The sequence below is a fragment of the Chlamydotis macqueenii genome, chromosome Z (assembly GCF_036417535.1).
Source record: "Chlamydotis macqueenii isolate bChlMac1 chromosome Z, bChlMac1.mat, whole genome shotgun sequence".
Taxonomy (NCBI): domain Eukaryota; kingdom Metazoa; phylum Chordata; class Aves; order Otidiformes; family Otididae; genus Chlamydotis; species Chlamydotis macqueenii.
This window is the reverse complement of record NC_141593.1, coordinates 82,527,460-82,544,405: the sequence shown is the minus strand read 5'-3', so window position 1 is coordinate 82,544,405 and position 16,946 is coordinate 82,527,460. Positions and strand designations below refer to the sequence as shown.

At 41.9% G+C, this 16,946-nt stretch overlaps 1 protein-coding gene across 1 annotated transcript in view; it reads right to left on the bottom strand.

Annotated features, from left to right (window-relative positions):
- Nucleotides 1-16,946, bottom strand: part of ZCCHC7 (zinc finger CCHC-type containing 7) — a 116,595-nt gene that overhangs the window by 15,119 nt on the left and 84,530 nt on the right. Inside the window, exon 8 of the mRNA XM_086770441.1 lies at nucleotides 8,479-8,514. Within this exon, the coding sequence (XP_086626567.1) occupies nucleotides 8,479-8,514 (36 nt within the window). The remainder of the gene's footprint in view (nucleotides 1-8,478; nucleotides 8,515-16,946) is intronic.

The following is a 16,946-nucleotide window of genomic DNA, read 5'->3' as shown; positions in this document are numbered from 1 at the left end:
ATGACAGGACCTAACAAGATGTATTAATATTATTGACATGATAGACCCTCTCAGAATTACATCAGTGAATACTTTTAGGGAATCCTAATCCGAAGATTATTAACATGATCAAGCATAACTTGAGAAAGTTACTGTCTAACTGGTTGAGCTCCTGGCTGCTCCTAATACTCGGATCATGGAAAAGATGAGCTAGCAGCTCTGGCAGCTGCAAGGACGACCACAGACGCTGCTGCCCGCTCAGGGCTCCACAGACTGCCGGGGCGCAATACCTGTGAGTTTTTCACATGCAAAGTGCCTGTACGACAAAATGCAACAGTTTCAGTACTGCTAAAGCACATAATCTACAAGCAGCTACTGAGTGCACACCTGACAAGCAAACCCTTGTTCCTCGTCAGGATATACGTGTGTTAGGATGTACATGCAAACAGTTCACGGAGATGTACTCTCAACTGATATATTATGTTTTTTCCACTTTGCAATACAAAAATGCACCAGAATACGTTTTGCCTTACCTACATGAAAGTCTAATTTTTATATGTTTAGAAATATCTGTGAGATCACAGATAAATTTTTGTTTGCTGTGCAATTTTGAAACCAACTCCAAGTTCTAACAAAACTGAGAAAAAACACCTTCATATTAAGTTTAGAGGAATAATATTTAGGAATATAGGAACTTCAACATGAATATTCATACATAGAATTTACTGCAGAAAAAGGGCACAGAAATATTTTTTTTTCCTCAAATAAGGGCCTGTTTTTAAAATACACAGGAAATCTCATTCTAGCTTGAAAATTCAGTTTTCCTTATTTAGATGTTTAACAATTGAAATAGCAAAAATTATTTAAATGATCACTTAGGTTCACCCTTTCAAACTATAGGAAGGAGAAGTGAAAATTTTTACCAAATCTGTAAGCATTAAAGAAAAGGTAACCTGAATAATTTTGCCTAAAAGACGTGCGTGCAGTTATCTATAGGATGGGGAAACTGTTCAGCAGCGACTCTTACCACGATTATCCTGTTTTCTGTCTCGTTAACCACTTATCCAACAGTTTTGGTGTATCACTAAAATACGCACCACAACAGTTTTGGCGTGTGTTGGTGAAGGAGGACTGCACATGGCAATTCCTGCCCACAGGTTTGCGTGGGAGGGAGCAGCTCTCTCCCGTCTTTCTCCAGTCCTGAGCACATCTCGCCACCAGGATTGCTGGCAAGCGCTTGAAAAATGTCACATACCGCACAAACAGCTTCCTGGGCACGCGGGGGTTTGCTAACCACAGGTTTTAACATTCAAAACATTAAAATATATTAATTTCCATCCTCTTTTATTTTCCATCCCCTGCTCTTCTCCTTTTCCCATTCAAAGCACGGCCAAAAGGTACTGCTTCTGCAGAAAACACAGAGTTCCTTAACTAACAGTAACTGCATACTGAAGTTGGGGATTCTCTGAAGCATGTCACTTCTCAAAGACAAACCCTTTGAGGAGGTTACCTGCAACCCCCAAACCAGAGAAATGGAAATTGCTTGGTTCAGTCTGCCAAGCTTCCTATTTCCCCCCAGTCCCAGACTGCTTCCAGAAATACATCAAAACGCAATTTCTGGTCAAGATGTCGTCAGTCTTTAACCCTCAATTTAAAAGCACCTTTTATTGTATTTTCTGGGGAGGCAGACAGGGAAGAGCACAAGACAGACAAATGTTGGAGAAAGCAGGCACCATTTCTACCAGGCGTAGAGGATGGAGGTGGGTGGCAGCTGGTGGCTGTGCTGCTGGCAGGCTACACAGCCCAGGTGGAACACCCCGCCAGCCTGCGCAGGAGACCGCCGCTTTCTGGTCCAGCCTGGCAAGAGCCCAACACCCACCTGCACTGGGGACCACAACCCCGGGGTGTCAAACAGGCACCAGGCAGGGATCTGTCCTCTGCAGTGACCAGGTACCACGACATCGCCACTCCTCCCCAGGAAAGAAAGTGTACGTGCAAAGACACGTTGGCATTTCACATGCAACCGGTCTGAACTTTCAACTGAACCGACACACAAAAACGCCCTGATCACTCGGTACTCATAACTGGCCAGGGGCTTTAGTTAGAACCCAGTATTTTCATGAAAAGGCAAACTCTAAACAGTATTTTTTGTAGATGTTGCGTATTTATATGAAGTTATTGAAGCGACTCTTTTTCCTTCAATATTTTAAATACAGTTTTAAAGTAAAAATTTGAAAGAACTCTGTCTAGCACGCCTTTGTACTGAAAGCTATAGCATATGCTTTGTACTCATAAACTTACACTTATTTCAGGACCTGAAATTCTGTTTTCTGTAAAAAACCCCAAACCTATCACAAAGAATACTGTCTTTTGTTGCAACAGAAACAAATCTCGGGTTTAGGCTTCTGATAGTCTCAGAAATATCTGAAACTTGAAAAAGAACAATAATGTGGGACAAATTATACTTAGTACGGGAAAACAAACAGAATGTACAATAAAAGCCAAGAGACCCTCTAGCCAGCGTACAAACCCACGTCCTTATGTTCACCAGAACAACCGTGCAGGACAGGCAGACATTTCAGACGCATCTGTCACAGAACGGCACTTGCAAAAGCGGTAGGGCTCGGGCTTGAACAGCACAAATAATTTAAACCCAAAATCTCTGCTAAGTGTTGTCCCAGATCTGCCCTACCTCTTCCCCTGGCTAACGAGGCCAGCGCACATACACAGAGAACAGGAAACCTTCGCAAACCCAAGCGCCAAAAAAGACCTTTCCCCCAGGGCGAGCGTGGAGACGCCGTCACGCTCCAGGTGTTTGTGCTTCCCCACAGTCCACGGGAGGCAGAGTCATCCTCACCCTCAATTCACATCCCGGGAATTCTGGTTGCCTTCCCTGTGAAATATCCCACCGAATGGCTACTGAAGCGTTGGCACACAAGGGCCTGCTCTGTGATTCAAAATATGAAAAAATTACACTGTCTATAGCATAAACAAAGTGGTATTTTCACCAGAGTCAATAAAAACAACCTTAAAATACCCAGAGAGAAACTGGCCAAGCACCGAAATATTTAACATGAGCGCAACGATCTCGCGCTCCGCAGGCTTGTGCCCAGCAAAGACCAGAGGAGCTGACGCCGCAGCCATGTTCACCGCCACGGCAGCAGCCCCGTCCTGCTCACGGGGAAGTCAGGCTTAATCTCCTCCTGAAAATACTTCTAAACCCATCCTTCCCCTCGCTGCACAAAGCTTCTCAGGAAACCAAATGATCTCTCTGTCAAGCTTAAACATTTTTTTTGCCAGAGCTATATTTTAAATTTTCTTTTTTTCTGAAAGTCACGTTTTAAAGGATACAAATTGACTTTAAGCAACACTGCTTACGTTTTTATTTCGGAAAAAAAGTGGCAGGCCATGAGGAATTTTAATAATGCACACAAAGAAATCCGAGCGCAAAATTTTAACACAAAAGATGCATTGTCCCTTCATGTCTTTTACGCACAGAGGCCAAAACAGCCAATTCGTGGTTCACCTTCTTTTATGTAAGTGGATTAAAAGTAAGATTAACAAACTGTCAAAAAGCATGCTAAATGATAGCTTCTGGTAGTTAAAAATTCTGATGGTTCTAAAACTCTGTTGGTGGCCATCTTGGCCTAGGAGCTTTAATATAAATGAGACTGGAGCAGGCAGGGGATGGGGGAAGGAGCCCTTACGGCCAGAGCGGTACAGAGGGAGCCAGAGGTTATTAAAAATGAGCAATCTCTATGAAAGGAAAGACCTAAGTTGAGAAGAATCTGTTTTTTTTAACATATGCACGTATATCAAGAAATACATTAGAAAAATAGAAACTGCTCTGCCCATTTTAGAGATGCCGTTTCACTGCTCTGTAGATACCTAATGCCTGCAATGTTAATTCCTATCTGGCTATCGCATTCCTTTTCCTGACCCAGGAAAAGGACCCAGACTGGCTACATTCATTTTTGTACAGCACGAGTCCCTCTGAACAATGAAGCAGTGCAGCACACATGGGGAGCGGCCAGCATGTCCTTCATTTTATGTCACATATTGAGATGGCCATTTGCACATCTTTGGGGTACCCCTGCCAGAAGCACCGCGCAGAAGGGGCCTGGGTCCCACCTCAGGGGGACTCACACGGAAGAAGTACAGCTTCATGCCTGAAGCAAAACATGGGTCACTGTGCACTGGAAATAAATACATTTCCTCTGTATTCTCCAGTGATGTCATCTGTTGGTTGGAAACACGACTGCTCACAGCAGCGCAGTACCTACCCTCAGATTCACCAGGTCACTCCAGCAGCAAAGCCACAGGGCGACCGATGGGACAGGAGCCGGTCTGGACCCGAGGTCCCATCCGCTGGTTTGGGTGCAGAAGGCAAACAGCTTCCTTCCATGGCGCGGTGCTCTGGCCAAAGGCCAGCTCCTGTCCTGCCGCCTCCCCGAAGCCCCGAGCCGCTAACACTTGCAGCAGTGTCTGTTTTTAGGGAGAGGGGCAGCAGAGCACACCGCCGCAAACCCCAGACCGAACCTCCGAGCCTGGGGCATGGCATGATCCTTCCTCCCCTCCCATGTGCAGACCCACTGACACGGGGGTTGCTGAAAACTGGACGTGCAGTTAGGCAGTCGGGCAGCAGATCAAACTCAGAGGGACGCTGTTGTATTTTTTTTAAGGATAAACTGCAAAACTGAGCCAAACAGATGAAACTCGTAGGTGCCTTAATCTCACAAGTTCTTCCACTGACTTCTTTTCTTTTTGTAAATAGAGGCCTATAAACTGGCCTCCACTTGAGCACAAAATACTTAATAAATGTATCACCTTTATAGCTGAAATATGAAACGACAAGGGAAAGGGAATGAAAAAGAGTGAAGCCATCTGAGGATGCAAAAACCCTGCTACGAGCACCCACGATATCCTTAAGACGTGGGAAAAGGGGATGTGACGGCATGTCACATGAGCACAGACCGTATTTCTCTGGGTTTGTGGAGCATCTGGCGTCTAGAAAGACAAAGTTGTTGTACACTAAGCTTCCTAATAATCTAGAGTAAAGAGCTTTACAAGACCTCCACATGCCTCATCTCTGAAAAAAGTACGTGTATTATTATTTACACTGCAGTAAGCTATGATCAAAACTGTTTATCCTGGATCTGCCAAGGAAGTCCTTGTGTTATTATCTGAATTGATAATAACCCCTTTGGTAAATGCAAGCAGGTATGAAAACTGACCTATTTATTGCAAATAAGACCCCTATACCAAGAAAAACCTAAAATATCTTCTGGCAAATGTAATTTCCCTTTTCTGATACAGGAGAAACACATAGAGAGCAGGCAGATTGAAAACGATTTCTAAAAGTTTTAAATCACCATCTTAAATAGGTTATTAAATATTATTTTAAACCACAGTGGGAACTGGATTGTTCTGCTGACTTTGATTGGTTTTTTTTTTGCAGAATAATTTTAGTTAACAGAGTTGAAAGAACAAGTTTAAAGAAACTAACTTCATCCAGTTATAAAGCTTTGATTATCATAAAGCCTTTAAATTTAAGCTTCATTGAATACAGTATGATAATCTTTTTTCTATCAAAAGGCAAATTAAAATATTCTGCTTATAATCCTTTTCGCCATTTCAGCTGCTTGTAAGATGTCTTGCACTGGCGCTCTGTTTTGGTTGGAGTAAGACATTTCTGCCCACAAAACAAATTATTTGTAATGTGCCAAAATTTGTCACCACAGCTAATGTAAACAAAACCCTACCACCATCCATAACACCAGAATGGATTTATTATTTAGTCATTGTTCTAGTCAATCCACGCTTCTGTGCAGGGGCTATAAGAAGTCAATAGATGGCAGTCCATCTCTTAGGAAAGAGCCAGATAATGAATAAAATCACCAAAAGCTTCAAAGATTCACAAAAGAGAAAGGTGGAAGGCTCCGAGGTTTTTCACAAGCATTCACAGTAATTAACTACAAATACTTTATATAATGCAAAATATTTAGACAAACTTTGTAATGGCTGTCTGTAAGCGATGTTATAAAACCAGCCTTTTATTACAAACCTGCATGCCTTGTTTTATTTGTGCTTGTATGTACCTGCATGTGTGACACTCCTGATCAATTTACCAAAATCAATTTAAATCTAGCGGTTGTATCCATGCCTAAAGCACAGGAAACACTCACTGCAGCCTCAGCCTGTTTGCTAATAATCAAGCAGCCTCTGCAGCACAGCAACAACGGCAACAGTCCTTTTTTAAAAAGCTTCTATTATTTTTCTGTAAACGATTATCCTGTTTGTACAGAAATATTTATTCTAAACTAGGAAAAAGATAAACTAATTTCTATAGTGAAATACTACTATGCTGACATGAGAATAAAGGGTCTCGATTTTTTAGTTACAACTCTATAAATAAATACAATGTACATTATTCTAACATAGAAGTTTTGATTCTTGTGAGAACTATTTACTTCTGCTTTGGGTGCAAGAGAATATTCAAATGGAATAATAGAAGCTGGGACTCCTACATTTAAACAATTCAGATAATGCAGTTTCTTGAGGTATAATTTATTTTAAATATCAAATGTGTCTTTTACCACACAAATTTTTAAATTCCAGACTTAATCTGACTATTAATGTAACTCTGAGCCAAAGTGAGTCTTCCCACGCAAAAAACAGACGTGCAAAGCATTTTCCACAGATCAGAAATGTGGATTATTTGCAGATAATTTGCAGTTCACTGCAAAATAAGAAATTATTTATCAGTAGCTAGGGTCTGACTATGTCATTTATCTTTGTGTGCCCGTATTTGTCCACATTTCCAAATGTACCTAAAATGCACAAAGAATTTCCAAATGGGTACTTTTAATAATACATTTGTATTTATAACTACTACATTTTCTAACAAGAGCTTGTTTTGACAAATGTTGTTAGCTTTATATTAAGTAAAGTGTAAACTCCAAACACTTTCTATAAAATTCACAGATAAAATTTTCTACCTCAGATACCTCAATTCTACCCTAGTAACCCCTTTGGTCAGGTTTAAGCTCCCCCACATTTTTTAACAAAAATAAATATTTTTTAAGTGTTGACTGTTTCTCACTTTTGGAGGAATTTTCAATGGCAAGCAAGAGTAAAATTAAATTAAATCTTACACCTCAGTAAAAAACAGAACCCAACATATTACTGCATCTATTATGCCTATTTAATTATTAGATTCCAAATATCATAAACATTTAGAAATAATTTTTACATGTACCCTTAGGCATTGTAGTGAAAGACAGTATTTACCTTTTTCCTTCGTGCAATTTAAAAAAAGCAAACAAAAATACTCAGTGAATGCACCTCTCGCTCACAATGTTTTTCTAAAAAGTCTGTACCAATTCTATTTAAAATAAAAGTAAATAATCAGAAAGAGCGGAGGATTTCCAAAGCAGATCTTTTTGTTTAAAAATCATCATGCAGAAAACACAAGCAAGAGGTTTTAAGCACAGATTTCTCCTATTCATTGAACTTAGAAGCAAAATCAGAAAAAAAGAGCATTCCACTACCATGAAGAGGTGGAGGCGAAAAATTATAAAGCACATCCCATTTATTGCTGAAAAGAAAAAGCCCACACCAAAGACTCATAAAAAAAAAGTAGTGGATAAACTTTTGTACTTTATTTTGAACAGATAGCAGTGATTAATTATCTATAACGGCTAAATAAATGTGAGGTTTATCTGGATAGCAATGACAGCTAAGATTCAGATGAAGAGCAGAAATCCTAATCTTTAAAGGTGCTTTTCTGTATAATAATTTAATAAAACAATATATTCAAGATTTGTGATACCAATCCATTGAATATTGTCTTAACCAGTTAAATGTTGTTCCAGGTTTCAATAGTAGCCAAATTTATAGGCATTTTGTTTTATTTTTAACTCTATTATTTTACATATGAGCAAAAACCTTAAGTAATACACTGGTACAGTTCACAAAGTTTTATTTTCAAGATTCAGTTATAAAAGATCAACTAATGCAGGCCAAAGAAGAAGTTATAGCTACATCCTTACCAATTAGAAATTATCTGCAAAAGTTTATAAAGTGTATTTGCTCAAATTAACATCTCCACTCTAGCTGAGATTTATTTTACTCATTTAAAAAGAAAGCTTTGTCACATATAGTGATTAATTACCAGCATCTGGGATATCTGAGATGGGATTATTGCTTCTGCTATTCATCTCAACTTAAAATTTGACCCTCCTTATATGTGTAAATGTAGCCACTGAGGAGAGTGCTGCAAGGCACTCATTTAATGATTACAGTATTAAAACAAAACCATAAGTTCTAAAGATGTTTAAAAAATAGTGACAGTGTTTCATTGCATTCTTCAGTTCAAAAACTCTTCAGATGTTTATTATCTTCTCGCAGAAGATGCTTGTCTATATTTTATGGTCAGCAGTTCACAGAAGAGTAAATAGGTTGGGTGTAGAAGAAAATAAAAAAGGTGTTTCTACTTACTGTTAGGTGATACTGCCTCCATATTTCTGGGCAAGCCTGGAAAATAAAAATATTGATCAGCTAGGAGCATGAAACAAGGTGCTTTACAGCCTGTTGGTTTTGGCATAACACAGTATCCACCGGTGTCGGTCACAGGAAAATAAGAAGCTTAACTGAAAGGGTCTGCATTTCAGCTTCAAAAACCTGGCTAGACAGTTTAATTGAATTTTACACTGGTTTAACACACTCCCTGCCATTGTCAGAAAGCCAGTAACAGTTTTCTTTCTCCTCTTCTTCTCTGAAGGTTCGAAGTTTGGGAGAGTAACGTGCTCTTAACTATAATAAGTATTAATACTGCAAAACAAACAGAAATGAATTTAAATTCTACTTTTTCTGACATTTTAAATTTACATGATGTTTTGGAAATTAAATCACAAAGTACCTTCCTTTCATGTAGAAATAAAAATATTTTAGTATTTTTATACATATCTCTACCCTAATCAAAATGTAATTGTTACATGTAATAATCCTCAGTAGCCTAATGTCAGATGAGTTGTAAACAAGAAGCATAACAGATTGCTTTAATGTTTCTATTTTTACAATGGCTTGCTTGATTTTTTAATTTTTTTTTTTTAACTTGCCAGACTCACACACAAACTTGTAAGTGCAGCCCATTGTAAAAAATTTTACAGAACAGATTCTTGATCCACAGCCATAACACAACAGACCTGAGGAATACATAAGAGACAGGAAAGAGGAAAATATGGATCTTCTTTAAGCAAAACCAGAATGTGCTCATGGTCAATAAGACAGAGATTACTTTCTCAAGGGTTCTTAATATTTTCACAAAATTCAGAGTATTTCTGTCTTCTCCTGCGACCCCGAGCCACAGGCAGAGACAGGAGCAGTGGTACTTTGTCTGTTAGCCATTTTAGTGTTTAAGGGAGCATGCACACAGTGACTTCCACGGAGGTCTTTCACTTTTGTTTAGAACATTTACTCTTTTACTAAAATAGCTTCTTAACCATTTCAAAAATTAGCAATTTGGTTTGCTAATCTCAATTTTCAGTATTTTAAGAAGAAATATTAGTTATTCTGTGGCTTCTACATAATATGCTGCAGCTCCAATTTCAAACATTAAAGCCTTACGACTACTTGCAAATGAGTACTATTAACATTTCTTTAGATTTCGAATAAATTTTTCGCTCATGCCTAAATTCTTGCCTTCTTTTACTCTGACAGAGCATGTTAATTAAAAAACCCCACCCAACAACCAATATTAGCAACTGAATCTCTCAAAAAATAACCCAAGCTTTTTACAGCCACCCTATGGCATATACAGTATGTTTTTCTCTGATGTGATGGAAATTATATTATTTATTATTCATTCCGCCAGTAACACAATTTTCTAGAGAAAAATCTACAATCTGTTCTGTGTAATTGACATTTCTCCTCTTACTCAAATACTGCATGTAAATATTTGAGTTTTATATTAATATTTCTATTAAAAAATGTGTTTAGTACGTCACATTTCTAACAGAGGAACAGACCACAACATTTGACAGTTTGAACACACTTGAGCTCTCTTCGAGTGCAAACAAAAGGATTTTCCTCCTTTGCCAACTTACTCAGGATTCAGAGGCGCAGTATATAAATACCCCTGCGCGTACAAAAGTGTTGTATCAAAGACCTTGCCTCCTCTCTCAAACCTGTAAAAGGCTTCAACTGCGATGAGACTTTTGCTGGTTTAGCAGAGAGGTAGCAGGCAGTTATTTATACATTAGTTCTGCATAGTTTTCCATTACCACAGTGTCCCCAGACTAATATGGTTGAAAAATCGCAATCAATGAGTTGTCATATACTGGCAAAATGCCACTCTGTGATATGACCTTTACTCACAGCAGCCATTTAGTAATAATAAAAAAATTACTTTATTTTTGAATAATAGTTTGGTTGGGGGGTTTTCTGCTCTGGACACAAAGACATCACTTCTAGTGAAAATCCGCAACTCAGAGCAGGAAACTACAGCTGGCGCAACTCTTGCCGAAACACTGGAAGAGGCACCGTCCCAACGCCTCCGCAGTGCTATCAAGAGGCAGGTTTTATCATCGTCATCATCTTTAAGGATGTTTTAAGGCTGTGGGAAAACTTAAGGGTAGGCAGAAGGTGGTAAGGGAAAATTGGCCAAGCATATTTCTTCTTTCAGACGGTGATTCAGTGTAATACTTTTCATTGTCACAATGATCACTTACAAACTTCAGAAGTTGAACACAATAGTCAAAAATGGATGCCTGGCTAAACAACAGCTTTTCAGAAACGATGCTTTTAACTAGGAGCCCTATTACCTTGCATCAGCTCAGAGTTATTGTCCATACCTTCCATCACAGAATTACAAAAAATATAATTAACAATTACTACTGAATACTGGCTTCTCAAACAAAGCAGAGAGGTTTGCTATGGAAGAGAGCATAACCAAACACAACAGCCACCGACCCTGTGATTTTTCTTACATATTTAAAAGTACTTAACCATGAATGGCCCCCATTTAAAGAAAAGCCCTAGTGGTATACAAGTACGATGGCAGTGTGATGAACTACATTAAAATAAAATTGCATTTATTTCCTGCCCCAGTGGTCTGACCTCGCTGGCATTCAGATGTTCCGGCACACAAGGTGCCCGCTCTCAAAAGCGGTGTCACTGCGGCACGGCTGCCAACAGCACGGGCAAGGTGCGCTCCCCCGCACCTCCAGCCATGTCCCGTGCCTTGTGCCACACAAGCACTGGGCAATTAATTTCCCCAAATCCACGCTGGTTTTGCTGCGGCCCAGATTCGGTTAATTTGGAAGGGTGATTATTCATATCCGAGCCTGATCCGGCTGAGGCTGCCACACCAGATGAATCAAGGCTGTGTACCGCACGTTTTGACCCGTATTGAATTTTATCAGGTGCTAATTATTGTTTTACCAGAACAACGGCTTAATGCATCTGTTGTTTAATTCCCACTTCCCTATTCTCAAACGTGAACATCAAAGAAAATAAAACACTCAATCTCAAACAGCCCCTGACAGCAGACCAGGACTCGAGTGCTCAATAGACAAGGCCCTTGCCACCAGTTCTCATATTTCCACAACAATGAGCAAACACAAAACCAGCACTAAGCGGCCTTCCCTCCTTTCCGCTCCCCTTGGCCGGTCGTCTGCCTTGCGCCGAGAGGGCCCTCGACGCGGCCCTGCTGGGAGCGGGCGCGGGGGAGAGGATTAGCCCCACTAACATGCGAGCATTTGCAAACGGAAAGGAAAAACCCCGCTACTGTATTTGGCGTATGAATAACCAAAATGCACGCGCTGACGAGAGCGGGACGGGCCTGCGGCTCCCCGGGAGAAAATGTAGCTGTGATGAGTGACAGGGCTTTCAGGAAATATGTTCACAATCACAGACAGTGAAGGCCATGACCTAGATCGTTTAAGAGCTTGTCTTGTCAAATTATCAAAAGCTTCTTCCTCTCTGAATAAAGAGTGACATAAGTGAGTGTCAGAAAGCTGCAGGCTGACAAGCCAAGCATACAATAACAGCATGCACGTCACATACTTGCCGAACACCGCCACGGCTAGCGGCAAATCTTAATGAGAGCGCGGCTGGCCCAGGAGACTTGGGTCCCTGCTGGCACAGCTACTCATCTCGCAAAAATCCTTCAGCTCCAAGTCAGTTATGGTCTGACACGACGACTACAATTACTAAACACAACTTTTTAACAGAATCCTCTGGTGCTTTGTCAAAGCGGCGGCTGCTAGGAGCTGCCCCGCCGCAAGCCACCACAATAAAACAAAAGATTTGCCAAAACACACACTTTTCATCACCTCCGCATGGGAACTGCTGTGGAAAACACACAATGCTTCCCTTCACAACCACTCCTGCACGAGCAGATGTCGAGACCTCTCCCTGCGCCGCCAGTGCAGACGGCCGCCGCTGCTGGCGCCTGGCGTGGAGCAAGCCGAGCTGGTTAACTGCCAGCAGCGACCAGGCTCCCAGTAACGTCCACGGGAGTCCCAGATACGGACTCGCCACAGGCTTGAAAAACATGGGATGTCGCTGGGGAATGGGGCAAGAAGGGAAACCCCTTGCTTTCTGCCCACGGAAGGGCCAAGGGGCCTGCAGCACTGCCGAAAGGAACGGGCCCCGTCGGCCACGAGGCCACCGGCGCAGCCCTGCAGCTTGTCCCTGTGCCTCCAGCCACACCACAGCCCGCAGGGGCCAGCCCCGGCCCTGCAGCAGACACCAGCATAGGCTCCAAAAACGAGAAAGGCAGAAGGAAGTCTTCCGGGAGAGAAGAGGCTAACGGTGTTTTACGTGGCCCGAAAAGGCGTCAGGACACACGGAGAAGATGCTGGCTAAGGTACCCGGCTGGTTCCTGGGCAGGAGCGCCGCTTGCAGGGCATCTGGGGTGTGCAGACACGCACATGTCTTTACATGAACTGGGCCAGCAGGCACAGCATGGCTGGAGAGCCCTGGGGACCTGGGCGCTGCTGACTGCCAGCTCCTGGGAGAGCTCAGGCACCACCGAGCGCCCGCACGCTCTTTATTCCTGAGTACACAAGGATACACTGTCCTGCCTGCCATGTCTGCCTCCTGCCTGGCACATCGCTGTTTATGAAGTTCTTTCCCCACCCTTGCAGCTGGCAGGTAAGACTGTAGACCACAAGCCTCATGACATCCACCTAACTGCCACCCAGCCTGCAAAACACAGGATGTTCATGGCACGGGGACTTCAGCCTATACACATATAAGGGTAAGAATATATATGTACACGCAGATATATATAGATACACATTTGTATGTGCACACAATGAGACTGATGGGCTCTTTCCTAGGGGAAGCAGCAGACGTCAAAAAGAGCTTCAGACTTTTGAACAACTCTGCTACCTGCTCCTCTGATGAGCTTCCCAAGGAACGCACACAAGATTGAGCTTCTTCCACACAACCCCATCTACGAGGACTCCATACATTCTCTGGGCTGTTTCAGGGAAAGTGACTGACCTAACAGACAAGAAATGCATTTTCCTGAAAATGTTTTAAGTAACTTTGAACGTTTTCAAATCAAATTAGGCAAAGTACCTTGAGCTGCCTCATGTTCACCTCTAGACAAAAGCGTAAGGATGGAGAGTCACTCTGAAACAGACTGTGCACAGGAGATTGTACTGCATCCTTGGAGAGACAGTAAAAGTGAATGAACTTTGTGGAACGAGAAATTAAAACTTTTTTGAAGCATCCAAAGCTTTTGCTAACAACTCAAAAAAATAGTGAATGTATTAATCTTTTTCCCAACACTGTATGGAGATCTGCTCTATGTAGGCTATAGTAGCATTTTCAGACTATTTGGGAGAACGTTGGGGAATGTTGGACTCACTTAGCCCAGCCTCAGAGCAAAACCTGTAGTCTGCCTCCAGCCCCTACGGACACCAAAAACATCCCAACAGGTAGACTGATACAGAACAGTCACAGTAACTGGCCCTGGTGAAAGGCTTTCAGCTTTTTGATAAAATGCCTTGTGGAGGGCTCGAAATTCTTTACAGAAAGCAATTAGCAGAGGCACAGACATATGGACCTGTTATTATGATCAGTTTACGCAGCCTGAAAACAATAACGCCTACACTGCCTCGACCACCCGCCCACGGTCTCTAACTGTGGCCACAAGCCGATGCCTCATGGAGCTTCAAACCAGGGCAAGCACGCATCCTTTCCCTAACGCTCATCCACACTGAACCATTTTAAGGTCAAAGACCATGCAAGCTGGATGAAGTTTCCATGTGTTCAATGACCTCCCAAGGCTTTATCTTCCATGAACTGCTCCTGTCTCCTCCGGAACCAGAGCAGACTTTCTGCATCGACGGCATCCCTCCGTAAGAAGTCTCACAGGTCTGCTACCTATTGCACCAGGAGTCACCCCCTCTGTCTCTTCTGAACCTATCTCCTACTGCCTTCGTTGGTTGCCCTCTAATTCTTGTACTGAAAGAAATTATGAACAATTGATCCCTAACCACTGTATCCCATCAGGGATGGTTTTGAAGCTCTTTACAGATCCTTCCCTCTGCCATCTCTCTTCCAGGTTGAAGAGTTGTAGCTGAAGGACACAGCAGAGAGGGACCAAAGTTGCAGGTATGTGTCGACTGCTTCCCTGCTGATTCCTAAGGTTTCATTGGGTTTTTTTCACAGCTTTTGAACACTGATTTTTTTGGGGATCGTGTGTCATAATGCTAAAATTTGAGTCCTGAATGGTAATGGCAAGCTCAGAGCCCACCAATCCATGTGCAAAGATGCCATTATTTTACCTGGGGAATTTTACTTCATATTTATTGCCACTCAAGTTCATCTGCCATTTTATTGTGCTCTCCCTCTGCCTCTTACAGTCCTTGGGCAGTTTTTCACAGCTGGCTCTCAGCACTGACACTCTAAATAATTCAGTCTTCTCAGCAAATCTTGTCGCCCTATTGTTCACCCTTTTCCATGTCACACTAGCATATCCTACCTTTATCCTCTTATTCCATGCCTGTTTAGTTTCCTTAAAAGCTTTTGGTCAGGAACTTTGTCAAATGCCCTTTGGAAATCGTAGACTATGTCAACTGGATCATGTTTACACACATGCTTGTCGACCTTCTCCTTTGAAGAACTCCAGAGATTTCTGAGAAGTGGGATTTCCTTTACAAAAGCAATCTTGCATCCTCCCATGTATATCATATTTATATATCCACTCCAGCATGCCACTGCTGCAGTTTCTGGTAATTCGCTTGGTGTACACATCAGGCTGGCAGGCTTGGTTGCCCAGCTCTCCCTGGGACATGTTTTAAAAATTGTCATTGTATTTGCCACTCAGTTACCAATCAGACACAAAGCAAAAGCTTACACACCACCATCACTAATCTGGCTATTTCACCTTCCAGCTCCCTTACAGCATTTGTGTAATCATTATCCAGTTCTGGTAATGGATTTGTATCCATGGGTTAGCAGCATCCCTAACATTCTCTTCACTTTCAGAGACATTCCCTCATGATTCCCTCATAGTAAGATTTCAGTGTGGGAATGTCCTCAGTTTCTTCCACTATGAATGCCAGATGCCAAAAAATTATTTTTAGGTTGTTGGCCTTATCTTCTTTGAGTGTTCCTTTCATGTCTTGATCATCTGTTGGCCTTACAGGCTTCTTGCTCTGATGTGAAGAAAGATTTACCGTTGGTTTTGATTCCTTTGTGAAGTGCCCCTTAAACTCTTTGGTAGCTTCAGTTCTGCACTTCCACATTTAATCTGCCAGAATTTATGTTCTTTTCTGTTTTTTCCATTTGTATACAGACATCAGGTTTCCAAAGGATACCTTCTTGCTTTTCATAACCTCTCTGACCCTGCTGCTTTGCCTCACAACCCTCCCTTTGCACTCTGCAGTTCCGCTGTGCCATCTTTCTTTCCAAGCACGGGGCAGATGAGACCCTGCTCCTACACTCCAGCATCCACCACGCAGGTAGCCTCATGCCTGTTATCCAGAAGCACAAGAGAACTGCCTGAAAGTTTCAAAGACAAACCTTTCTGATTCAAGGTGGACCTAAATGAGCAGAAAAAAATACATGCTGTGATGCTCCTAATATTCTACACTACTTAGGTAGGATTTAAATTTTGGGATGATAGAGGACTCGTAATTCTTCACAGAAAAGAAAATTCCTTTAGTGAACTGCCCAAGAGATGCAAAATAAGAATACGTAAGATTGCAGTTCTGTCTAACTGCTTACCAGAAAGGGCGTGCAGAAATACGTTGTTGATGTTCTTTAAAGTAATGGTACCGTGTACACATCAGCTATAAGCAAAAGTACAGCTAGAAGAGGAAGACCAAATTTAAATTTCTAGCATTCAAATACCAAAAGAACTAGCAAACTCCCACATGTGCTGGGCATCATTTGCATATCCCACGTATCGTCATCTTTGGTGAGCCTGTAACAAACTCTCAGTTCTCCTTCCCGAACTCCTCACGGTTGGTGCGGGACCAGGCCATCTTCAGCAGGAGCAGGATGGACACACCAACAGCTCCTCGCCCCTCCTCTGGAAACCACACCCAGAAGGCACACAGAGGGAAGTCTCTCATGTCTGGCTGCTAAGCCACAGGGTCAAACCTCCCTCTGAAACTCAGTTATTCCATGTTTCAGCAATATGGGGATGAAATACGACAGAGGTTACAGAACATAAGCTTTACCAGGCAGGAGAATTATTCAGATAAACTTTTGTATTCAGTGAAAGGAAGGAGAAGCTCTTCTCAGGATCTCTCAGTCTTTGACAAAATAGAAAAATCAAAGGTAGGAAAGAGACATTCAGAAGGAAATTCAAATATTTCTGAATTTCAAAAAGACCTAATGTTTAGGGGAATCAAATGTGTATTCGGAAGACAAACATTTAAGCCATATCTTTAGCTAGAAAATGAAGTAGCAATGTATGGTGATGCTATCACAGCTTGCCT